This window comes from Aquarana catesbeiana, linkage group LG02, assembly GCF_042186555.1.
Source record: "Aquarana catesbeiana isolate 2022-GZ linkage group LG02, ASM4218655v1, whole genome shotgun sequence".
Taxonomy (NCBI): Eukaryota; Metazoa; Chordata; class Amphibia; order Anura; family Ranidae; genus Aquarana; species Aquarana catesbeiana.
In genome coordinates this window covers 310,046,701-310,072,556 of record NC_133325.1, presented here as the reverse complement: position 1 = coordinate 310,072,556, position 25,856 = coordinate 310,046,701, and the positions used below count along the sequence as shown (strand labels likewise).

Sequence of the window (25,856 nt, the reverse complement as noted above, 5' to 3'; positions counted from 1 at the left end):
AGCTTTGATACTCCAGCAACAGGTGAAAGTTTATTTTTTCTTTTCTTATAGATTTCTCAAGAGACTGCTATCAATGAAAGAGCCCACTTAGAACAAAGAACAGAGGAATTGGAATCAACATTTCAAGTAGTAAGTGCAACATTTTTCCTATGGTTCATCACATTTTTTTTTCAATTTAACGCCCTGATTTTACTCTTTTTGTTTTGTTTTTTTATAATTTATTTACTTTAGATTCTTGATAAATGGGAAATCTAAGAATTGTGCTGTATCCATACCTACTCAACTGAATTCAGTGTGATGTTTTGCACACTGAGTTTGTGGGAGTACACAATTACATTCTTAGAGATTAAAAACTTAACCCCTTTTAGAGATTCACTGTACATAATTATAACTATCCCAATGAACCCCACTCCCAGGATGATCAGACACTGCCACAAAGTGATAAGTACAGCAACCTGCCACTACTATTCAACTAAAGAGAAATAAGGTGATTACCGGTGTATACAACCCTTCTAAACATTACAAGACTAATACATAACACATTCAGGGGGAGGAGGGACAGGCATAATCTGGACCGCTGTAGTCTGTATGCTCTGCTGAATTTTGTATAATATGTACCTCACCTTTCTGTACCCTTAGCTGTACCTTATATTGTTCAAACTACATGACACTGTGCACAACGTTTTGCGCTATGCTTTATTTTATATATTCCATATCACTCCACGCTGTACAGTGTACCTCACATTGTATAACCTATACATGGTCTTAGTATTATCAGTTATGTGAGCCACTACAAATGACTTCAAATTCCACTGGTAAAGGAATGAGCTCTGTTAGGTTGCTATAAATGTATTTGTTAATGTCGTATCTGCTAATGTCTCACTAATCATCCCCCACGTTAAGCACCACCTAACATTTACCCCTCAGCTACTTGAACATTTAACCCTAAAGAAATTTACACCCATTAACCCTAATCTATCCCTTAACCACTTAAGCCCCGGACCATTTGGCTGGCAAAAGACCAGACCGTTTTTTGCGATTCTGCACTGTGACGCTTTAAATGGCAATTGCGCGATCGTGCGACGTGGCTCCCAAACAAAATTGACGTCCTTTTTTCCCCACAAATAGAGCTTTCTTTTGGTGGTATTTGATCACCTCTGCGTTTTTTATTTTTTGTGCAATAAACTAAAAAATAGAGACAATTTTGAAAAAAACGCATTATTTTTTAATTTTGCTATAATAAATATCCCCAAAAAATATATAAAAAAAAACATTTTTGCTCAGTTTAGGCTGATATGTATTCTTCTACATATTTTTGGTAAAACAAATCGCAATAGGTGTTTATTGATTGGTTTGCGCAAAAGTTATAGCGTCTACAAAATAGGGGATAGTTTTATGGCATTTTTTTTTTTTACTAGTAATGGTGGCGATCAGCGATTTCTATCGTGACTGCGACATTATGGTGGACACATCGGACATTTTTCTTGCTGTTTTGGGACCATTCACATTTATACAGCGATCAGTGCAATTAAAAATGCATTGATTACTGTTTAAATGTGACTGTCAGTGAAGGGGTTAACACAAGGGGGCTCTGTAAGGGTTAAGTATGTCTTAGGGAGTGATTCTAACTGGGGGAGGGGGGGGGGGCTATGTGTAACACGACACTGATCACCGCTCCCGATTACAGGGAGCAGTGATCAGTGTCCTGTCACTAGACAGAACGGGGAAATGCTTGTTTACATCAGAATTTCCCCGTTCTTCCTTTCCGTGAGACGATCGCAGGTATCCCTACGGACATCGAGTCCTCGGAACCCACGATCCCACTCACGGAGGTCGCAGTGGGTGCGCGCACCAGCAAACCGCTTCTTAAAGGGCAACGTACAGGTACGTTAATCTGCCTCTACGTGCCCTTCTGCCGACGTATAGCAGCGTGAGCCGGTCGGCAAGCGGTTAATCTCTCCGATAAGCCCCTTAAAGGGACTCTGTCCATAAACATTTTTTTATTGACTTGCAACATGCTTCTGAACTTACTAGGACATTGACACTCCAGAAAGTGTCAATTACTTTTCACAACCCCTCTTTCCTTGCATGTTATAGCTCTCTTCCTCTGGGAGTGTCTAATTACTGTCTGTGCTGGCCTAGCTATTCTGCCTCTCCCACCCCCATCAACTCCTCACTTATCCTTTTATCTAGCAGCTGGGGAAGAGCGAAGGGGAATACTATAGAGTGCCGCTTGAGGGGAATACTATAGAGTACCGCTTGAGTGAAAGCTCTGAGTCTGCTGGAGCTGCCCAAGATGGCCTAGCAGCAGTCGGGGGGGGGGGGGGGGGGGACTTTTGCACATAAAATCCTATAGGATGATTGTTATTAAATTAAATGATCTGGCAAATGGCATTATTTAACTTACCTTACCTATTCACCCTTTTTGCTGATGAAATGAGACTCTGTTGTCACAGTACTATGTTTTCTTAATTTCCAGACTAATAAAAAGGAGGTTTTTTTTTTAATCTGTACTGTGAATGTATGCCAGGAAAAACTATATATTTGCTTGGTGTATGCTCTTGATAAAATTTGATATAGCAATAGTGGTTTACTTAATGTCCTTTAATATAGATGGAAAGTGAACGAGTGGAGCAGAAGTCTAAGCTGGCTTTGATGAAGGACGCATTATTCACTGTGGAAAATGAAGTGAAAACAATTACTAGAAGAGCAGCAGATTTAGAAAATGAATTGAGGCAGCAAAAATCTGAGTGTGATACTTTAAGGTAGATTAGTTTTAATTCTTTTTTCCTTTTTATGTTATAGAAATAAATATGTATAAATATGTAGCACATTGTTGCAGTACATTTCTACATCATAGAATTTTTTATGTCTCCACTGAGCATGCTCAATAGCATACTCATGTAGGGTAACCTTTTTTTCTTATTAGTTGGTCACATATTGGGATTAAACTGAACAACAAAGAAAATCATAAGGCACAGTTTGTTTCTTGAGTTTTAGTGAGGTGCTTTTTAAAGAATCCTGCATCTTTGATATGCTTCCAGAAAATTCACCTTCCATAAGGATTCACGGTACCACATTCAAAACACATGTAAAATGCATCAAAAGCAACTGCAACAAAAGAAAAATGTGTGTGTGAATGGGTTCCGAGGGTTTACTTCCTTTATAAAGTGTAGTATAAGGCCCCTTTCACACTGACGAACCATCTATCCGTTTTTCTTCTATCCGTCAACGGACAATGCATTCCTATGGGCAAACGGATGACCATCCGTTACCGTCCGTTGACCTCCGCTTCCGTTTTTTTTTACGTACAAAGCTACGTCCAGATCCGTCAAAACTGATATTAACTGACAATGTCCGTCAACATCCGATCAGTTAAGATCCATTTTGAAGAAATAATTCAAAGTTCATACTTTGACAAATAAAAAAACAAAGTGAAAAAACCTTTCTTTTAAAAGGGTTCTGCAGAATAATAAAACTAAAACAGTTTTGAACATATCATGTGCTTTTGTGTCTTTTTATGCTATCAAAACACAATGAAGTAACCAAATTAATCAATTAATCAATTTAAATTTGCACTACATTATTTATATATATTGGTACTGCCATGGAACTTCTCCTGATGGAGATATAAAGTAGTCGGCAAATTGTTCACGCATGGCAATGTAGGATGGGAGGAGCAATGCTTTCTGGGTAATTTCCTTAAAGGCACAGAAACTGCTGTAAACGGATGAAAACGGATACAAAAACGGATGTAAACGTGTACATTAACGGCTGAAAACGGATATTAACGGAATGGAAGATGGATGAAAACAGAGATTAACAGAACAGAAGACGGATGAAGCAACGGATAAGAACTGATACGTTTTTAACGTGGCTAAACAGATGGTGCCCGTGTGAAAGGGTCCTAAGTGGAATGAAACTTGAAAAAAAGTAGGGGTTTACTGTACCCACATTTAGATGATTGACCTCATAATGAAACCCAGTGCACTCATTATCCTTACTCTTGGAGGACAGAGTTCAGTGTCCTTGTTCCTGCAACAACCTGGATTCACAAATGAAAGAGACAGTAAAATTAGTCACAAAGGTGGAATTTTCATACACAGAGCCTACAATATATCATTTCGGCATGCTAGTATTGGCAACTTTGTGGACCTGATGTTTTAGATATTTTCTGTGAATAAATAGTTTTTTTTCAAATATGGACATATTTACAGAATATTTGCTTTTGCAGATTATTGAATAACAAAACAGAGCTCTCCTTAGAAGAGACTCAAAGACGACTTTCAATGAAACTAAATGAACTAGAAAATGCCCAAGACAAAATAGTGCGACTTGAAGGAAAAATTGGTATGTTTTATCATTAAAAAACAAAGTTGAAATGCATGCTAAATAATTTATAATAACCCATATAAACAGTTTTTTTAACAGATTTTACTGTTTCAGAATAATTAATCCTCCTTTGGTATTGCTTATTTTCATTATCAACCACATTGCTATATAAATGTGTAGTTAAAGTGTTACTAAACCCCAGACCCTACATTCACTATATCTGGTCTCCCACAGTACACAGAACATGGAAATGCAATAGTTTTCATAAATATAAACTGCTAAATACCTTTTCTCATCAGCAGTTTGAGCAGTCTTGTGACGTCTATCAGTGTCTCGTTAAAGCTTGTAGGAGGAGTTTCCATGGAAGGCTTGAATGGAGGAGAAGATTTGGATGCCGCACACTGGATGTAGTCAAAAAACTTCACTTTATTGAAAAAATGGGATCATCAAAACAACAAGACTGTCATGCAGAAAGTACAGGTAAGCTGACGCGTTTCGCACTCAGGACTGAGTGCTTACTCATAGCTAAGAGTAGCTATGAGTAAGCACTCAGTCCTGAGTGCGAAACGCGTCAGCTTACCTGTACTTTCTGCATGACAGTCTTGTTGTTTTGATGATCCCATTTTTTCAATAAAGTGAAGTTTTTTGACTACATCCAGTGTGCGGCATCCAAATCTTCTCCTCCATTCAAGCCTGCTTTGCCTAGCATTCAGCCAGCACCTGGAGCTCTTCTGCTCTGAAACTTCTACTTACACCTGGGTCAGTGTCAGCCTGAGCGGTGGAAACACTTTCTTTGCTTGTCTGCATCTAAGGAGGAGTTTCCATACTGCTCTCACTGTCCTTTGAGACTGCAGGACCCCTGGCTCCATGTCTAAATAGTGCTGAATGGCCCTGTGCTGATCACATATTCCCTCCCAAGAAAAAAAAACTGTCTAGCAATACACACTGAGCATGTGCAGCTTGTCCCTTACCCTTTGTACTATCTGGAGATGAGTTGGGGACAGTAGAAGAAGGTTAGGATCAGAGGAGACAGGATCAAACAGCCTTTTTACACAATACAGAGGATTAATCCCATAGGTTCCACAGTAAGTATAACAAGCATGATTTACTGCATGCACAAACTGATTTTACTGTTGTGGGTTTAGTAACATTTTAAGTATTCTACGCTCAAACACTGGAATGTTCCCAAATGTTACTAAAAAGTATATACACTGTATTTATGCAACTGAAAAACAATCCCCTCTTTTTTTTCAAATACCATGTTTGTATGTATGTACAAAACAGGTGTTTGTATGGGAATACATTGATACATTTTCCCTTTGAAAGACACCAGCTGACACTTTGTGGATCTATTTATATATTTTGCATAGCAGTTTGCCAAGTGAAAGTGTACATTTTGGGGGCGTGACCGGATGAGAGGGTGAACGGAGGTGTGTGTCTCTCCACTCTCCACGCTCCAGCTCCCTGCTGCTGCTGCTGTTCATGTTACTTATGTCGGTTTGATCCGACTCTGAACCCTCCAATCGTCTGAGATTCTTGTGCCTTTCTCGTCACCTTGCTGGCTCTGCTCTAACCCCAGCTCTAACCCCGTGGAAACATCCTTACCTGGTGGACCCCGGCACGGAAGGGGGAAACGGCGGGTAGCACCAGGGCCGCTCGGCTCAGCTGTGTGGATAAGCTGCGCCGACTGTGTACACCAGGCTTGAGCGATCACCTGGCAACATACTACGCTCTCACGGGAGCTGGAGCTCCACGCGCACTGACAGAGAGGAGAAGCGACGGAGTACAGGCTGACTCACTCAGGGAACCGATAGAACCGGCAAGACGGAGCCCGGGACAACAGGGGGGTTCGCTGGAGGGGCTTGACTGAACTGAGGGCTGGCTGAAGCCGCTCCCGCTCTGGAGCAGGAACAAGGTAATAACCAGAATCGTCCCCTTTCTTGGCACCATAGCACCCAACAGGAGTTATTGATTAGCAAGAACATACTACTGCCTGAATGTTATTCTTTCTCTTTCTCCAAGCTGTATTTGATCCTTGGCCCTTCGATCTCTGTATAGTATTTTTGCTTATTGGGGTATAGTGGAATAGGGGATTTAATACTGGGCATCCTCCCTGGCACAGCTTATCAGGACTATCGACAGATATACTAAGATAAGTAAAAATGACTAAAAAAAAGGGAGAGGAGCACCCTCAACAGCCCCATGAGAGCTCATTAGCGCAGGCTACCCGGGCAGCTAAAGAGAAGGGGAACCTTGCGGCATCTGCCTCTGCCGCGGCATCCAAGCTGGAGAAATTCGCCCATACTCCCTCACATTCCCCAGCTAAAGGTGCTCAGCAATCCCAAGAGAAGACGGGAAGTATAGGGGATAGAAAGAGATTAAGTAAAACTACAACAGCAGTATTAACAACTACGAAAGCGGCGAATAAAAAAAGCCCTGAAAGTTAATCCTGGTATTGAAATGCCCAGCGAGACCGAACCCACATTGAAAGAGGTTCTGAGTGCAGTTAATGCTTGCAGGGGATCACTGAGCGATTTATGCGATCAGCTAAGAGGCCTTAAAGAGGAACTGTGTTCTATGAGCCAAGAGTTACAGAAAACTGTGGAAAGAACTTCTAATTTGGAGGAGAGGTTAAGCCAAGTAGAGGATATTTTACACCCCATGAATTTAGAATGATGCAGACCCAGTTGGATTCTCATAAAAGCAAAATGGATGAAATGGAGAATCGTCTCCGCAGACAGAATGTGAGGGTACTAGGCCTTCCAGAAGGAAGCGAGGGATCCTGCCCAGAAGTATTCCTGGAGAGGTGGCTTAGAGAGATCTTTGGGGCGGAGACTTTTTCTCATTTTTTTGCCATTGAGAGGGCCCACAGGGTGCCCACTAGGTTGAGCTCTCCAGGCTCCCGCCCCAGGCCATTGATCTTAAAGCTGTTTAGCTACAGGGATAAGACAGTATTAATGCAGAAAGCCAGGGAAAAGGGAGATATTTTTTACAAGGACACTAGAATTTCAATTTACCCGGACTACTCCCCAGATCTGCAAAAGAAAAGAGCAGGATTTGTTGAAATTAAGCGCAACTTGAGATATATGAAAATATCTTACGCATTGCTGTACCCTGCGCGACTACGTATTGATGCTCCAGGAGGGACACAATTTTTTGACTCTGCTGAAAGGGCCATAAAATGGCTGGAAGAAAATAAAAAGAACTTGTAGGGTCGGAATCACAGCAGTTGATTTCATTTTTTTTTTTGCAGCAGCAGCAGGGACTGGAGGGGGGGGAGGTGTTTGGTATGTTGGAGAAAAAGGTTTATGAGAGTTTACAACAGATGGGGAATGATTGTTTGGTGGGTTATAGTGTTAATGGTGATGGGGGAGGGAGGGAGGGAGAGCATAGAAGAGTTGGGGAATGAGCTGGTTGGGAGGGTTAAACGGGTCACAAGGAATGCTCCTAGGGTAGGCCAAGAAAGGCAGGGGGGAGGGGGGTGAAGGGGCACAAGGGTAAAGAAATAGGAAACATTTTTTCAAAATTAAAAGGTTGCCATACACTAGTCATAAATGCACAGAGGGCTAAGATAAAAGTATCGCAAAGCTCTTTTTTTGTAAAACTTATTCACATATTAAAACAGTAAAGGAAAACCACGTAGGATCAAAAGGGATGGGAACTTTTGCAAATGAGCTTGTAAATAAATATTTGGCACTGGTGGGCTTAACTAAGGAGGTCTTAGGGTTCAATACCATTTTGCTTTTCTTTTTTTTTTTCTTTTTTTTCCTTTTCCTCCTCCTCTCTCTCTTCCTTTTTTGTGCTGGAAGATGTATACTTATTTGCACATTGTATATGTATATTTATTTTATTTATATGTATATTTACTTACTTGTACACATACTTACAACTTAAAGGAGGGTTAGTATGGTAGGAATAGTTTCATGGAATATTCGGGGTATGGGAGACCCCATTAAAAGAGTTGCCGTATTTTCAGAGCTGGAGGCACTGGGAGCGGGCCTGGTGTGCTTACAGGAGACTCACCTCACCAATGACTCTAAATCCTTAATTCGGAACAAAAAGTTTCAAGCACAATATCTTCAGTGCATACCTCCTACTCGAGAGGAGTATGTATACTGGTTAAAAAGGGGATGGTGTTCTCCTGTAGGGATGTTAGGACCGACCCGCTGGGCTGTTATGTCTTTTTATTTTGTACAATAGAGGGTAAACCTTTTATTGTAGCTAATGTGTATATTCCCCCTCCCTTCAAGATGGAGATTTTATATTGCCTCTTAGAATATGTTGAGGACAAAGAGGATATCCCACTTATAGTGGTGGGTGACTTCAACATGGTACTCAATGGGAAAATAGACAGGTTCCCCCCAACAGTAAGGGAGAATAGAACAACTGAAGGACGGCTTCCCCAGCTGTTCGAAGAGATTGGGTGGTGCGACCTCTGGAGAATCCGTAACCCAGAGGAGCGGCAGTATTCTTGCTACTCGGAGTCGCATCAAACTCTCTCCCATATAGATATGGTAGTGGGAAATAAGGGGGCGCTTCCCCTTATAGGGAAAATAGAGTACAGGCCGAGAGGGATATCGGACCACTCTTCTTTGACGCTGACGATAAACATCCATAATAGAAGTAATGAGAGAATATGGGCATTAAACCCTATATGGCTGGAGATTATGGGAAAAAAGGAAGAGATTTCGGAAAAAATAAATGAATTTGTGTTAATTAACTCAGGTTCGGCGTCGCAGGGGATGGTCTGGGACTCCCTCAAAGCATTTCTGAGGGGTATCCTCCAACAGTATATAACACGAGTTAAGAGACAATCAAGAGAAAAAGGGGATCAAATTAGGAAAGAGGTGCTAGATCTAGAAAAACAATACGTGGCGGACCCCAGTCCAGGAAAACAGCAGCTTTGGGTAGAAAAGCAGCAGGAGTACAAGATGGATATGCTCAAAAACGCTGAAAACAAGAGACTATTCCAGAGGCAGAGATACTTTGAGGAGGGTGAAAAAGTGGGTCGGATGTTGGCATTGTTAGCTGATACTAATTCACCCTCCTCAACGATCGCTGCGATTCAAACTTCTAGCGGGGCAGCTACGTCAGACCCCCTGATGGTAAAAAAGGTATTCTTTGAATACTATAGCAACCTATATAAATCGCAACAACAACTGGAAGTAAGAGAGATAGAGAACCTCTTAGAAGGTGTTAGTCTGCCACACCTTTCTGAAAGAGAAAGGGCCAGTCTGGACTCCCCCATAACTTTTGAGGAAGTACAGCAAGCTGTGACAGATATGCCCAATCAGAAAGCCCCAGGTCCTGATGGCTTGAATGTGGAAATTTATAAGTACTTTGGGGAGGCATTAATACCAGAACTCCTAAAGACATTGAATTGGGCTATTACGGAAGGTGCTCTGCCTGCTTCAATGACTGAAACCAACATAGTCCTGATAAAGAAGGAGGGGAAAGACCACCTTGAAGCAGCATCATATAGACCCATTTCGTTATTATGCTCTGACATAAAAATATTGGCAAAAATAATGCTAGTACACCCGGACCAGTCTGGGTTTATCCCAAATAGATCCACTAGTATTAACATCAGAAGGGCATACCTGAACCTCCAGTCCCCGGCAGGGATTAGGAGCCCGAGAACAGTCCTCGCTTTGGATATTGCCAAGGCGTTCGATAGCCTGGAGTGGGAGTATCTCTGGTGGGTACTGGAGAAGTTCGGGTTTGGCCCGAAATGTATCAGCTGGGTGAAGACCTTGTACTTCTACCCAAAAGCTAGGTTAAAGTTTAATAGTGAATATACGAAGTGGCTACCCCTTGAGAGAGGGACGAGTCAGGGGTGTCCACTTTCGCCCCTGCTGTTTGCGCTGGCGATAGAGCCATTAGCAGAGGTAATAAGACACTCGCCTGGAATACTAGGATTTGGAGAGAGGAATGGGTCGGAAAAAGTGGCACTCTATGCTGATGATGTGCTGATTTTTCTTGGGGATACGGGACCCTCCCTTGAAAAGGCAATACAGCTGGTGGAAAGATTTGGAAGGTCATCGGGCCTGATGGTTAATTGGGAAAAATCAACATTGCTCCCACTAGACTCATCACGTAATATTCAAAGGGGTAGTTTGCCGAGATTAAGGGTAGTGGAGAAGATGCGCTATCTGGGGATAGTTATCTCAACCAACCCAGCACAATATATTGGAGACAATCTAGTCCCTTTGCTGGAAAAATTTAGAAGGAAAAGTGCTATTTGGTGCCAACTCCCGCTATCCCTGGCAGGGAGAGTTAATTTGATCAAAATGGTTTGGATGCCACAATTATTGTACGTACTTCACAATTCCCCAGTTATTAAACGTTATATTTAGAGAGTTAATATGGAAGAAAGGGCAGGCAAGGATCAAATTACAAACTCTCCAGCGCCCTGTCGGGGAAGGGGGACTGGCAGCACCACATCCCTATAGCTATTTCCTAGCGGCACAATTACAACATCTAGGAGGCTGTGAAAATCAGGACCGATTGAATTCCAACGCAAAACTTATGACGCAGGACATCCCATATGGGTCCCTGGCAGAGGCACTAGAGGCTGGGATATTCCGAGAGGGATCTCCAACATATAAATTGGTTATCAAAGTCTGGCAAGCCACCAAGAGGATCATGGGGTATAGAGGCTACACTGAATTCTCGCCCATATGGGATAACAGGGGTTTGAGGGAGTTGTTTTTTTTTTAAATCAAAAAAGGTTTTATTGAACATTCACATGTTTTCCAACAATACTCAATGTTCAGGTTACGTTTACAGTTACAACATTAAAACCAATTAGGTTCACTTACATGTATACAGTAATTTTTCCAGTTAGTTTGTTAATCCGTTGCATTTCTCCAGACATCTACAATACAACTCTCCCTGTTTTGACCATCACCGCCCACATTGTTATTATAATATATAATCTGTTTCGCCCCCCCTCAACTTGTTTTACAGAGATTGCAGGAGTCTAGACATCACCAGCTCTCTCGGGCTCAATCCCGGTGTGTCTAGCCATTTTGACCAGATACGCTCAAACCTGCTTGGACATCCCCTATGTTGGTATATATATTTTTCCCTGATAAGGGTTTGTCCCATGTGTTCCACCCAGGAGCCCCTGGTGGGTGGCAGTGTGGATTTCCACCCCATTAGGATAAGTTTCCTGGCCTGAAATAGAGCCCTGGAGAAAGCGACCCTATCCATTTCCTCCGAGATCTCCTCCTCCAGGACTCCCAGCAAGCAACACTTAGGATCGGTGGGAACCTTTGTCTGAAATACTCCATTGAGCGTGCCCATCACCTCATTCCAGTACCGATGGAGCTTCGGGCAACGCCATAGAAGGTGAATAAGGTCCCCGTCATGCTGTTGACAGCGGGAACACAGAGGGTCTGCCGCCCTGCCCATCTTGTGCAACTTTTTTGGGGTGTAATGCACCCTCAATACTATAAATAGTTGGGAAACCTTTTGTGCAACATTAAGGGAGCAGGTAGATATAGACTGAAGAGCTTCCTCCCACTGTTCATCTGTAATCTGGCCAAGGTCCCTCTCCCAGGCAGAGGCCGCCTTGCATGGATAAGCCCGCAAGTGTCTCACTAGCAGCATCTGGTAGCATTGGGATATAATTCCCCTGGTCTCACTACTAGACTGCAGCACATGAAATACCGGAGTGGATGACAATATCCACTCCACGGCATTCCCCTGCGCAGCGACAGCATGTCGCAGTTGAAGGTATGAGTAAAACATACTATTCGGTAGGTTAAAATTGGCTTGCAGTTCTGTGAAAGAAAGCAGTTTACCGTCCCTAAATATATGTGAAAGTAGTTTTACCCCGTGCTTACACCATCTAGACTTTTGCTGTAGTTTTCCCAGTTCACTATAGGAGCGGTTGTCCCATATTGGACTGAAATCCGTGAACCCTTGCACCCCCTGTATTTGTCTAACCTTATTCCATATTTTCTGTACCAGTGACAGGGTTGGGGCCTTTTTATTGGATTTCGCAAACAGCTGGGCCTCAAGTCCCATAGGGATGGTCTCCGCTCCAGAAGCAATCAGCATCATCTTTGCTGCTGAGCCCTGTGGTTTTGGAGTCATAGAGCCAACCAACTGCTGCAACTGGGACGCTATGTAGTACAACCAGGGGTTGGGAACCGCCAGCCCCCCGTTGTCCTTAGACTGCTGCAACTGTTCTAGCTTAACTCTGGGATGTTTGGTATTCCATAATAATTTACGAAAAAGGGTATTTACTATTCTGAAAATTTTTAGGGGAATTACTACCGGTGTATTGTGCAGGAAGTATAATAGTTGGGGCATTAAGATCATTTTAATTAAGTTGGCTTTACCTGCCAGGGACATTTTTAAGTTATTCCATGTGTTTATTTTATCTCTAAAACGTGAAAGCAAGGGGTATATGTTTAGGGAGCAGTAGTCTCCAATCCTGGGCGCTATTTGTATGCCCAGATATTTGAAACTAGTAACCAGAGGGATGGGGCAGTGGTCGGGGAGCGCAACCCCTTGATCTCCATCCAGCATCATCAGGGCTGACTTGGACCAGTTTATGGTTAACCCGGAGTAATGACCAAACAGTTTTATTATAGACATCGCCTCTGACAGCGAATTGCACGGGTCCCCCAGAAAGAGTAACATGTCGTCTGCGTACAACATTATTTTTTCATGCAGAGTTCCATATTGAAACCCTTGAATCTGGGCGCTATCCCTTATGAGGGCTGCTAGTGGCTCTATCGCGATCGCAAAGAGCAGCGGGGACAGAGGACAACCTTGCCTCGTCCCCCTGCCCAGAGCAAAGGCATGCGAGACTCTATCTGTCATTCGAATATTGGCCTGAGGGGATGCATACAGAAGCCTAACCCATGCTATAAAACGTTCCCCAAATCTAAATTTGTCTAATACTGCCCAGAGATATTTCCAGCTAACGCTGTCAAAGGCCTTGTTGGCATCAAGTGACAACAGTGCTCTTCGACCCACATTATCTGCCTGCAGTTGCATATTAAGGAACAGTCTCCTCAAATTTGTGGCTGTAGACTTTTGGGGCATAAAGCCCGCCTGGTCTTGGTGTATAATGGAGGAGATGACCCCGCTGACCCGGAGCGCCAGGACCTTTGCAAGGATCTTTACATCACTCTGGAGCAATGAAATAGGTCTATAGGAGCCGGGGTCAACCGGATCCTTCCCCTGTTTAAGAAGTAAAATCACATTTGCCCTTGCCATAGATTCAGGAAGTCTGCCTGCGTCCAGGCAAGCGTTAAATACTTTTAATAGTTCAGGGAGTATTTGTTCGCCATATTGAGTAAATACCTCCATAGGGAGGCCATCCCCACCCGGTGCCTTACACGTGGGAAAAGAGCCGGCCGCCATCTGAAGCTCCTCCAAAGTTATTGGGGCATCCAATTGTTTTTGTGCTGCTGCCGATAATGAAGGTAAATCAATCTTGGACATATATTCAGCTAGTTCTGCATCCGAGTAGGCATCCCCCGGCCCATATAGGTCTTCATAGAAGGATGCCAGCTCGGATATGACAAGTTCTGGGGAATTGACCACTTTCCCATTGGCAGCTCGAATGGCTCCAATGGCTGGTGATTGCTGTTGTGATCGTGCAATTTTTGCGAGTAGGCGGCCCGTCTTCTCCCCCTCCTCATAAAATGCTAACTTCGTGAAGAACCTTTTACGTTCTGCAGTGGAGGATCTCAGCCGGTCCAGGGAATCCTGGGCCGACATCCATGCCTCCCTGGTGGAATCAGTAGGGTCAGTTATGTAGGTAATTTCTAGTTGCTTCACCAAGTCCCCCGCCTGTTCCAACAGGACCGAGGAGTTGTGTTTAACCTGTTGTACTTCCTGAATGAAAATCCCTCTCAGATGTGCCTTAAAAGTCTCCCATTTCAAATGGGCGTCATGTAAATGTCTGTGTGTTTTGAAGAAGACCTCGATCTGGGTTGCTATTCCCTCCTGTGAAACAAAGAGTTTTAACCAGAAAGCATTCAGCTTCCACGGGGCTTTAGGTAGGTTACTGGGGGGTCTAGTAGTTAACCATAAAGTCAGTGGGGAGTGGTCCGACACTCCTCTTGGGAAGTATTCCATTTTGGATATGTTGCCTACCAGATTTGGGGTACCTATGCATAAGTCAATACGTGATAGCGACCCATGGGTCTTGGAAAAACAGGAGAATTGCTTGCATACTGGGTTACGATTACGCCAAATATCTATCCAACCCACTTCTGCAAGTAGACGACTGAGAGCAGTGCCCCGTCCACCCCCAGGGGGCAGTACAGGTGGATGTCTGTCTAGTTTAGGGTCTAAGTAGCAATTGAAATCACCCATTATTAATACCGGAATATCCGGTTTGTTAGCTAAATAGGAGATTAACAACTGTAATACCTCTCTGGAGAATGGATAGGGCACATATACAAAAGCTAATATCAAGGTAATCGTATACAATTTACAATGCAAAAACACAAATCTACCAGATATGTCTATTAATGAGTCTAGCTCCTGGTACACTAGGGCTTTGTGTATCAGTACACTCACTCCGCGTGAAAAAGCGGAGTAGGTGGAGTGATAGGCTTTGCCGACCCAGGCATATTGTAAGAAACCAACTGTATCATCCCGCAGGTGGGTTTCCTGCAGGCCAATTACAGCCGGATGGAATTTCCGCAGTCCGGCTGAGATCATAGACCTTTTCAATGGGTCGTTCACTCCCCGAACGTTCCAGGTCACTATGGGTGTATCAGACATTGCAGAAATTCAGTCCAGTTCCTATCCGTGAAGCAAGGTCCCGTGTTGTCTTGCAGCACTTCCGGGGATCTCCAGTCAGCAATCCATACATAAACTGAAGTGGCCAGCCGGCCACCTGGATCACAGGGTATGAAGGTGATGCAATTCAAACAGTGGAGAAGCAACAAAATGTCACGAAAATATTGTATAATCATTTGTAGAGTGAGGTGAACCAGGTAATAGGTCCGGGAAAAAAAGAGAACCTGTGAAACAATCGTAGACTGGATGACAAATGCCCTAGATGCTTGGATACTGGTGATTTAATACACATGGTATGGAGGTGTCCAAAGCTGGCAAGGTATTGGTCAGAGATAATTAGGATTATAGAAACTAGGTTTAACCCCTTCCCGCCGACGAACGCATATATGCGTACTCGGCTTTCCGGGGTTATACCGGGATGATGCCCGCAGCTGCAGGCATCATCCCGGTACCGTTGTTTCCAGCGGGCGATCGGCTACCCGAGTATAACAACCGATGCGGCTAAAAGCCGCTCGGTTGTTATACCGGAGGAGCGGGAGGGGACATCCCCCCCTCCCGCCGCCTCCCGCCGCTGTTACCGGGCCTCCCGTGCGATCGGGAGGCCCGGTGTCCGTTCCGCTGCCTTCGGCGGCTGGGGGCGGACTGGAACGAAGCTGCGAGCGGCTTCGTTCCAGCCTTCTTCTTGTAAATGCGGAAGCGACGTCATGACGTCACTTCCCGTTTACTCGGCTGCCAATGGCGCCGAATTTAAAAAAGTACACAGTATTCAGAATCGCCGTTTTCGGCGATCTGAATACTTTGAAGTGTAAAGGAGGGATGGGGGGTCTTTTAGACCCCCCATCCCTCCATAAAGAGTACCTGTCACCACATATTACTGTCACAAGGGATGTTTACATTGCTTGTGACAGCAATAAAAGTTAAAAAAAAAAAAAAAAAATTTAAACACAATTTATAAAGTACAAAAATAAATAAAATAAATAAAAAAAAAAAAAAAATTTTTTTTAAAGTGCCCCTGTCCCCGCGAGCTCGCGCAGCGAAGAAAATGCATACGGAAGTCGCGCCCGCATATGTAAACGGTGTTCAAACCACACATGTGAGGTATCGCCGCGATCGTCAGAGCGAGAGCAATAATTCTAGCCCTAGACCTCCTCTGTAGCTCAAACCTGGTAACCGTAAAAATTTTTTAAAGCGTCACCTATGGAAATTCAAAGGTACCGTAGTTCGCCGCCATTCCACGAGTGCGTGCAATTATAAAGGGTGACATGTTTGGTATCTATTTACTCGGCGTAACATCCTCTTTCACATTATACAAAAAAATTGGGGTAACTTTACTGTTTGGATTTTTTAAAATTCATGAAAGTGTCACTTTTCCAAAAATTTGCGTTTAAAACACCGCTGCACAAATACCGTGTGATAAAAAATATTGCAACAATCGTAATTTTATTCTCTAGATTCTCTGCTAAAAAAATATATATAATGTTTGGGGGTTCTAAGTAATTTTCTAGCAAAAAATACGGATTTTAACTTGTAAACACCAAATTTCAAAAATAGGCTTAGTCATGAAAGGGTTAAAACCAAGTTGAAACAGGAGGCCATGGTATGTATCCTGGGCCTGGTTGGGGAAAGAGTGGAATGCAATAATAAGAAAATAGCTATAGGAAGGTGTCTTTACCATGCTAGGAAACTAATTGCACAATCCTGGCTATCCAGTATGCCTCCAACTATAGAAAACTGGCTTAGGACAGTGGATAAGCTAGTATGGACAGAAAAAACAGTTTACACCAGGAGAAGTAGTTATGACAAATTTATAAAAATCTGGAGCTCTTGGTTACAGTGGTCAGGTATAGCCCCCTGATCTGGTTTTAGCCTGAAATGTACCTAAGGAATCGGACTGCCCGTCAGCATAGTACAGAGACAAAGGAGAACCAGCGAATTAAGGGGTAATAGTTGTTTTGAGGATAGTACAAGAGGGCACTCATGCAACCTTTTTTTCTCTTTTTTTTTTCTTATATAGTCTAGGGATATGGGAGGGCTGGTGTGGGTTGGGGGGGGGGGGGGGGGGAATGGGGTATAAGAGGTGCTGAGTGAAAAAAAAAAAACATTTTTGTAAAGAATATAATGTTTTCTATTTTTTTATGTAATATGAAAAATTTAATAAAGAATAAAGAATCTAAAAAAAGAAAGTGTACATTTATTCAGTGTGAATTTGGCAAAAAAAAACAACTGTTGTTAGGATATTTCATGTGCTTGATAAGTGTTTTTCATTGATTTAAAAATGAAAATACAGCATGTGACCTCTAGATGGCGGTAAATATCATATGGATTTCCTATTATACTTAGCGCCATCTAGTGGCCAAATCTGGTATATTTAAATTTTAAATCAGAGAAAAACATTTATAATGCACATAAAAAAGCCTAATATTTGTTTAACCTAAGCTGTCAGTGATACACTCCTTTGTGTTTGTGTCACTGACAGTTCAGGTTACCACTGACGATCAAGGACCAAGTAGAGTTGTTCCTGATAATATGATCACTATGTCATCTATGAAAAGCAACTGCAACAAATGAAAAATGCAGAGGTAAGAATGGGTTCTGAGAGTTTACCTGCAGGCTGGGGGCCTGAGGAGGCAACTGTATTGTGACAGTATGCATGAATAGCACCGCTCAAAAGCCTCCTGTGTAATGTCTTGTCAGTTTCTCCTTTGCTCCAGGTTGCTGGTCTTGAAAGAAGCTCCAATCCTCCACACAAGTAAACAAACTCAAGCCACACTTCTGTTATTGTTAACCAGGTCAAACAGTGAAGATACTGGCTTCAGCCATAGGCCCTGCCCGTTGGCCACGCCCCAGGCCCTTCCCATTGGCCACGCTGCTCTGAGCATTTTACCCAGATTAGGCTTAGTCATAAAGTCTGCTTTATTGATAGATCTCTAAGCTGGCCTTCAAGCACACTCTATTGGTGGCCATAAACAGCCGAATAGTACCAGGTTATGGGCCCAAATTTAAATATTCATGAAGTAGCAGTTTGGTCTTAACCTGGTCATACCACTGCTTTAAAAAGAAAAAAAAATAAGTATGCTCACTTCAATATTTCGCCTACTCACTGCCTGCTTTAGCCCTTAAAATGCTGATACACTGCACCGCAACCCCATGCATTTCACACAGTTGCAGGGCGGTTATGGTTCAGCCTCATTTTCCTAAATGCGTTGCATTAAATGGCGGTACCACCTGTGGAAAGCGACGTGTTTCGTCGCCATACATGTGACTTTGTCAAAGGGTGATAAAGTCACATGTGCGGTGACGAAACGCTTCAGGGACTGGGCTTGTAACATCATTGCGTTGTCCTAGGAAGCATACGATCACCCAGGAGGGCAGCAGGGCCGAGGATTTGCGGATGATTCTGTGACCCCAGGGACGGATCTGTATATGCCTAAGTTCATCACCTGTATGAACCAGGACTAGTGCATTTTTAAATGTGAATGGAACAGTTATATGTTTTTAAAATAAATTACGTTTACAGTACTACACTATGTTAGTTCCTTCTTTACCCATATGCTGTCATCATCTATGAGAGACCACGCTAGCAGGAGCCCACTGATAGGAGCTTAAAAAGACGTCTTGGATTGTGACCCCAAGAGGGGAAGGTGCTACTAGGCCTAATTGGGGGCCATTCTGAGAGGTGAGCGCATAGTGTGACTGGTGGAGGGTCCACTTGGTGTTTGTCACTTAGTTGCCATTTATTCATGGCTGGATACCGTGCGGATTGCACCTGTTCACAAGAAGATTGCACTTATCTTATGGACTTTGTTTTGTTTGTTAAAAGTTTAAGTGTCATATGTATTACTCCCACTAGGGGCCACTGTTGTGCACTTATTATTTATATATTGCTAGTGAAGCATTATATGTGTGTGGTGTTGAGGTAGCGCTTCATCTTTTTATATATTTTATTATTCATAGATGAACAATCAAGCCAAGATCTCATCCAACAAGAAGAAATAGCAATGCTCCGGAGAACAGTATCTGAGATGGAAAAGGAGAAGGACAGTTTAGTTCGCAGCGTAGATCAGAAAACCGAAAAGATTTCTACACTTGAAGATAATATTTCTCTAAAGGTAAATGAATATCATTCAGCAATGCACTGTAATTATTTAAATTCTTACTTTTGTTTTCATCCATTGAGAGACAAAAGAAATCTTTTACCTTACGATTATACTGCCTCCTACAGGGGGATAGGACACAGACAAACAAAAAACTGTAAGCGAGCCCAGGATAACCCCTCCTACTACCAGCATGCTACAGTTTTCTGCTAGTATTCTAGGCTTTTCTACAACTCTTCTGTGTTAACATACCAACCTATTTTTTGCTAGCACTTTTTTTCCTCTGCAATTTTTTTCCTCAATCAAGACTTCTCTCTACTTCATTGCTAGAGCATATCTCCGTGCTTCAGCAAACTCCGTGCAGTAGTCCTCAGCTTGGGCATTGGAATATCGTAACCATACCGCTGTACTAGATTTGACAGTGCGGGACTAGCCTATAAGTGACCTTCGGGAACTGTGTTCCACATGCTTGTTCTAGTCTCCATTCTGGTAAAAGTTAGCTTCCATATCCAGAGCCGCTCGCATTGTTTTTGCAATTGCCCCGTTTCTGAAGACTCAGTTGGGTTGATTTACTAAAGGCAAATAGGCTGTGCACTTTGAAAGTGCAGTTGACCTCTGCAGGAGCAGTTGCTCCAGAGCTTAGTAAATGAGCAGAAGCTCTGCTGACTTCCATCCAATCATGTGCAAGCAAAAATGCTGTTTTTTCTATCTTCCTTGCACGTTATTGGGTATTCTTTGCCAAGTGAAGCTTTACTTCATGTACTAAGCTCTGGAGCAACTGCACTTTGCAAAGTGCACAGGGGGTTATTTACTAAAGGCAAATCCACTGTGCACTTCCAAGTACACTTGGAAATGCAGTAGCTGTAGATCTGAGGGGGACATGCTAGGAAATAAAAAAAACAGCATTTTTGCTTGCAAATTATTGGATGATAAAATCAGCAGAGATTCCCCTCATTTCAGATCTTCCCCTCAGATCTACAGCAACTGCACTTCCATGTGCACTTGCAGTGCACTTGTAGTGCAGAGTGGATTTGCCTTTAGTAAATCAACCCACAGTGAGTAGACCAGTCGGGCTGATCACTTAGAGTCAGGGGCGTATCTAGAGCATTTGGCACCCAGGGGGATCCTATATCTGGCAACCCCCCAACTTTAAAATGTAAACCCTCCCTCCCGTCTCTCTAATGACAGTGCCCCCTTTTACTCTCTGCCTCTCCTGCACAGCCCTACCTTTGGCAAAACAGATAGCTAATACTATTAGCAATGTGTTTAAGTTTAAGTAAGAGATTGCAGTCCTACTACAGGAGATAGTTAGAGACTGAGGACATGATACAAGAGATGGTCAGAGACTACAGACATGAAACAAGAGATGGTCTGAGACTGCAGACATGATACAGGAGATGGTCAGAGACTGAGGATATGATACAAGAGATGGTCAAAGACTGCAGACATTATACAAAAGATGGTCAGAGACTGCAGACATGATACAGGAGATGGTCAGAGACTGCAGACATACTACAGGAGATAGTCAGAGACTGCAGACATGATACAAGAGATGGTCAGAGACTGCAGATATGATACAGGAGATGGTCAGAAACTGAGGGCATGATACAAGAGATGGTCAGAGACTGCAGACATGATACAAGAGATGGTCGGAGACTGCAGACATGATACAAAAGATTATAGGTGAATGATTGTTAGTGAACCCACATCCCTAGTACAATAGGAAGAAATAATCAATCAAAAAGAGTGTGGATCCTGTTAAATGCAACTGTTAAATAAGTTGCTTATAGTTTATATTGCTTTGCCAAATTATTGCTTCATATAGGAATTAAGACACAGAGTCAGAAATCCGTGTATCAGTTCTTGAGCATAATGGACTGCTGCTCTTTAATCTTTCCAAGGCCTTTTATACAAACAATAGCATTAGCACAACCCCCCCACACAGGGCAAGGGTAAACAACAACAGGAGTCACCTGGGTTACGAACACAAGCTTCAATACCATGGCAATATAGTTACAAGAAAACAAAAGCAGAGTTTAACAGCCAAAAAGTTACATTCAAAACAGATTTACATGTAGTCATCATATTAAGTGAGAAAAATAAATCCCTGACCTTATCAATTTCCCCCTTTGACATCATCCTCTCCTTCCCCCTGGGTCCTCATGAATAAGTTCTAGTCAGTTTTTCCCCAGAGTCCTTTCCCTGACCGCGGGTTGTCAGAGGGGTAGAACCCATCCCCCTAGGTATTACCAACATCTTAAAATTCAAGAAGAGGAGTTTTATAGGAGTAGGGTGATGTCAATACACATTTATCGGTATTCCCTGTCTATTCTCCTAATTTTCCTATTTATTTTCCTGTATACACATATATTCGTGATTGTAAGTGATATTAATATTAGAATAATAATTACCATTGGACTTAACAACCAGTGAAAGGTATTGGTTGCTGTAGAAGACATTCCACTAAATATATCCCACCAATGTGGTGCAGTATCCTGTTGTATCTGTGAGGAAAGATGTACTAGTCTACCTTTGTCAATAATTGCGGATACAAGGTTATTCTGTAGGGTATGTTCTAGTGTTTCTATGTGTTGTCTTAACAACTCTGATTGTTCCAAAACCTGTTTTAGTGGGTCTAAAGAAATTATAAAGGGTGTAGTGTCAGTGAGATTATGTACCTCATAGACTGAAGAGAATATCTTATCGGCGTCTGGTTCAAAAAGATAGGTGTCGTTACCCCATTGTAATATTTTAATCTTTTTTATACATCCCGCAAACGGCGCCGATCTATTTAATGCTAACATGGTGCGGTTATCATTAGTAGTGATACAAATATGCTGGGGTCCTATTTCTATGAATCTATTGTTCACATTTATCGGTGTTCTTTGCATTTTGCATATGCTAGTTTGGTATTTTAACAAGCAAGGTTCATATACTGGGGAACTTCTGCCACATACCATTCCCTTATTAGTTCCTTCACATAGAGTTAAATCATGGGTTCTGTTTCTTTTATCTACATATTTCCCATATATTTCTGGATACCAAAACTCGTCTTTAATTACTAGTGGCATGACCACTATTTTACACATTTCCATTACATCTGCTACCCGGTATGCTTCGAACCTTCCTACACACCATTTCTCCTCACATTCTATCTTGTCCCCTTTTACTTGGAACCATACACCATCGTCAGTTAAACCCTTAAAATATTTCATCCAGGTATGATAATTTCCCAACTGAAGTTCAGTCCTGGCCCTATTTATTTGTATATGATAGGATAAGAGGTTAAAAGAGCACTGTGTGAAATTTACAAACTGTTGATTTTGATTCCACAGCTGGAGCTCTGCTCCTATCGTGTGATTTATTAACCCTCCCAAAAATTGTAATAGGGGTATTTCTTGCAATTGGGTTTCAAAAGTGGTGGGTAACCATTTGCTTGTGATAGTCAAGCTGTCAGCTATGTGTCCCCCTGCATGCTTCCATCTGTTGTTCATTTCTTCTATCTCGACCGAGTTTAAAATTCCCATCCCTGTACCTGTCAGTCCCAATAGTGTGTTGTACCATTCTCATTTATACCTACACTCCGGTATCGAGGGAAAGGTGATATTGAATTTTATTTTTGTTTTCTGTTGTGATGTTGATACATTTATGCAAGTGTTTGGTACGGGTGTTAATATGGAAGATTCAATTGTTGGCGTTACTTCTTCCTCCATTTGTATGTGAAACCCATAGGCCTCTGCACTCCAATACCACCCATCATTTCTCTCTTCCCTCCACCAAGAGGCACAGAGGAAAGTACTGGATTGATTAACGGTAATATCTGTCAGATTAAACATCCCTTCGGTTATATTCCCTCCTTCTGCCATGACTGTTAATATTTGGTACATTTGTCCCACTACCCGTTCCCGGGCTTGTTTCCATGTCTGTGAAAGGGATATTTTATGACACCTATGGTTCTTACTATTGTTAAAGGGGAAACCCATATTATCATTCCACTGGAAAGTTACGGTTACTTCTGAGAGGGGGTCTGCCTGTATCCATGCTATACCTACATCTACATGAAATGGTCGCCTATGTCCTTCAACAGTATAATTACCCACAGTGTAATCCTTATTTATCTCATATCCTGATACATTTGCTACTTTAGGATCATCTATACTCCATTCAAAAGTCATTGTTTCTTCTACCTCTAGTACATTAATACCAGGAGTCCATGCATATATTTGTAAACCAACAATCTTCAACAAAAAATATGTAAGTAGATATTTAATCATGTTGTTTTCTCGGGTTGTTTCTTGCAATGTGATGCGTGTATCCAGGTAGGTTTTCCTTCCAGCTTTACTGAGGTGGCTGTGGTCAAGAGTACTTGGTAAGGACCTTCAAACCTGGGTTCCAATGTCTTTCTGGTGTGTTTCTTTACATATACATAATCCCCTGGTAGCAGCGTATGTGTACCTGTTATTGAATTAGGGTCTGGAAGAGAAGAATACACACTTTTGTGGATCTTAGTTAGACGTTGTTGTAATTGTATCACATATGCAGTCAAACTATCACATTGCAATTGCATACTCTGTGGAAAGTATAAACCCAATCTAGGTGCATTCCCAAAAAGTATCTCATATGGGGATAATCCTGTCTTTCCTGTTGGAGTGTACCTTATAGAGAACAAAGCCAAAGGCAGGCATTCTGGCCAAGGCTTGTTTAACTCTTGCATGGCTTTTTGTATTTTTAACTTTATTGTCCCATTTACTCTCTCCACTGATCCTGAACTCTGTGGGTGGTAAGGGGTGTGAAAACTTTGTTGAACCCCTAACATGGTCATCACATTCTGCATGATTTCTCCTGTAAAGTGTGTCCCCCTATCTGATTCTATGGTTTCAGGAAGACCAAACCTAGGTATTAACTCAGTGATCAGTTTCTTAGCTGTGGCTTTAGCTGTAGCTGATTTTACTGGATAACTTTCGGGCCAACCTGAGAATAAATCGATACACACGAGGACAAATTCAAAAGGGCCGCTCTTAGGCATTTGTATGTAATCAATCTGCAGTCTCTGGAAGGGGTATTGGGCCCGGACCTGGTGTTTTCGTGGGGTTTTTACTCTCTGTCCTGGGTTATTCAGGAGACAGATTTGGCAGGCTGCACAGTAATTTCTTGCAGTGCTACTGAATCCGGGGGCGAGCCATCCTTGGTTCACAATCCTATACATGGAATTGGAACTGACATGTGTGGGTAGGTGAACTGCCACTGCCATTGCTGGGTACAGAGAGGCAGGCAGGCATATTTTGCCTCCTTCCCTCCATACATTGTCAAGGTCTGGTGCTGCTCCCATTCTGACCCACTTATCTTTCTCGCTCTCCCCTGCTTGCTCCTGTAATTTACTCAGCTGCTGCCATGTTGGTTCTGGGATACTCACCTCTACCGCTGCTAAGGTCTCAGGGCTTCCTTCCCCTAGAGCTGCCTGTTTTGCAGTCAAATCTGCAAATGCATTTCCTTTTGCCTCAATTGTTTTTGCGCTCGTGTGTGCCGCTATCTTCATAATGGCCACTCGTTTAACCTTTTGAAGATTGTTCAGGACTCTCTTAATCCCTTCTCCATGTTTTACAGGTGTACCTGCTGCTGTCAGATAACCTCTAGCCTTGCATATATGGCCATAATCATGCGCTACACCATAAGCGTAGGCAGAGTCAGTGTAAATATTCCCTTCTCGTTCTTTTAAGTATTCTAGGGCTTGTTCTAAAGCTTTTAATTCTGCTTCCTGTGCTGACATGTGGGCTGGTAAGGGCTGTGCGTCAATCACCTGCGTATCAGTCACTACAGCATACCCTGTGTGATATTTACCCTTGTCATCAGCAAACCTACTGCCATCTATGTACAAAGTGTGCTCAGCATTTAAAATCGGTGTATCTGTAACATGTGGGAATCCCATTGTCTCCTGTTCCATGAGCTGAAAACAATCGTGTTCATCTACTTGTTTAAACAAAAGAGTGTCAGGTACCTCATTTCCTTTCTCACTAGTACTATTAGCACTATCATTCCCCCTTGCCAAATCTGGTGACTGAAGAGGCAAAAAGGTGGCCAAATTTAAGGTTGTACAGCGCTGAAAAGTAACATTTGGAGGTAAGAGTAAAGTACACTGTAATCTTAATTGCCTAGCCATTGAAATGTGTTTGGGCTGTACCTGAGACAAGATTGCATGTATGTCATGTGTGGTATGCACTACGACTGGATTGTCTAGAACAATCTCTGATGACTTATCTATGATAATTGACACTGCAGCTACCGCCCGTACACAAGACGGTGAACCTCTGGACACTGGATCTAATGCTGCTGAAAAGTAAGCGACTGGTCTTTGTTTTACATGTGCCTGTGTCAGAACACCTGTGGCATGTCCAGTGATCTCAGCAATGTACAGGTTAAATATCTTGGTGTAATCTGGTATACCAATAGCCGGGGCAGAAATCAACAACTTTTTCAAAGTGATAAACGACTCATAAGCTATTTCTGTAAGCATATACGGTACAATTTTCAAACAATCGTATAATGGCTGCATCAAAGCGCTAGCATGTGGTATCCACTGTCTACAATATGACACAATACCTAAAAACATACGCAATTGTTTGAAATTCCGTGGGGGTAACATTCCCTTTATCACTT

General features: G+C 42.5%; 1 protein-coding gene across 2 annotated transcripts in view; it reads left to right on the top strand.

Annotated features, from left to right (window-relative positions):
* TSGA10 (testis specific 10) overlaps positions 1 to 25,856 on the top strand; it is a 209,541-nt gene that overhangs the window by 49,385 nt on the left and 134,300 nt on the right. For both annotated transcript variants that reach the window (XM_073614675.1, XM_073614676.1), the window contains exons 8-11: positions 52 to 129; positions 2,614 to 2,765; positions 4,235 to 4,350; positions 19,063 to 19,217. In XM_073614675.1, the coding sequence (XP_073470776.1) occupies positions 52 to 129; positions 2,614 to 2,765; positions 4,235 to 4,350; positions 19,063 to 19,217 (501 nt within the window). The remainder of the gene's footprint in view (positions 1 to 51; positions 130 to 2,613; positions 2,766 to 4,234; positions 4,351 to 19,062; positions 19,218 to 25,856) is intronic.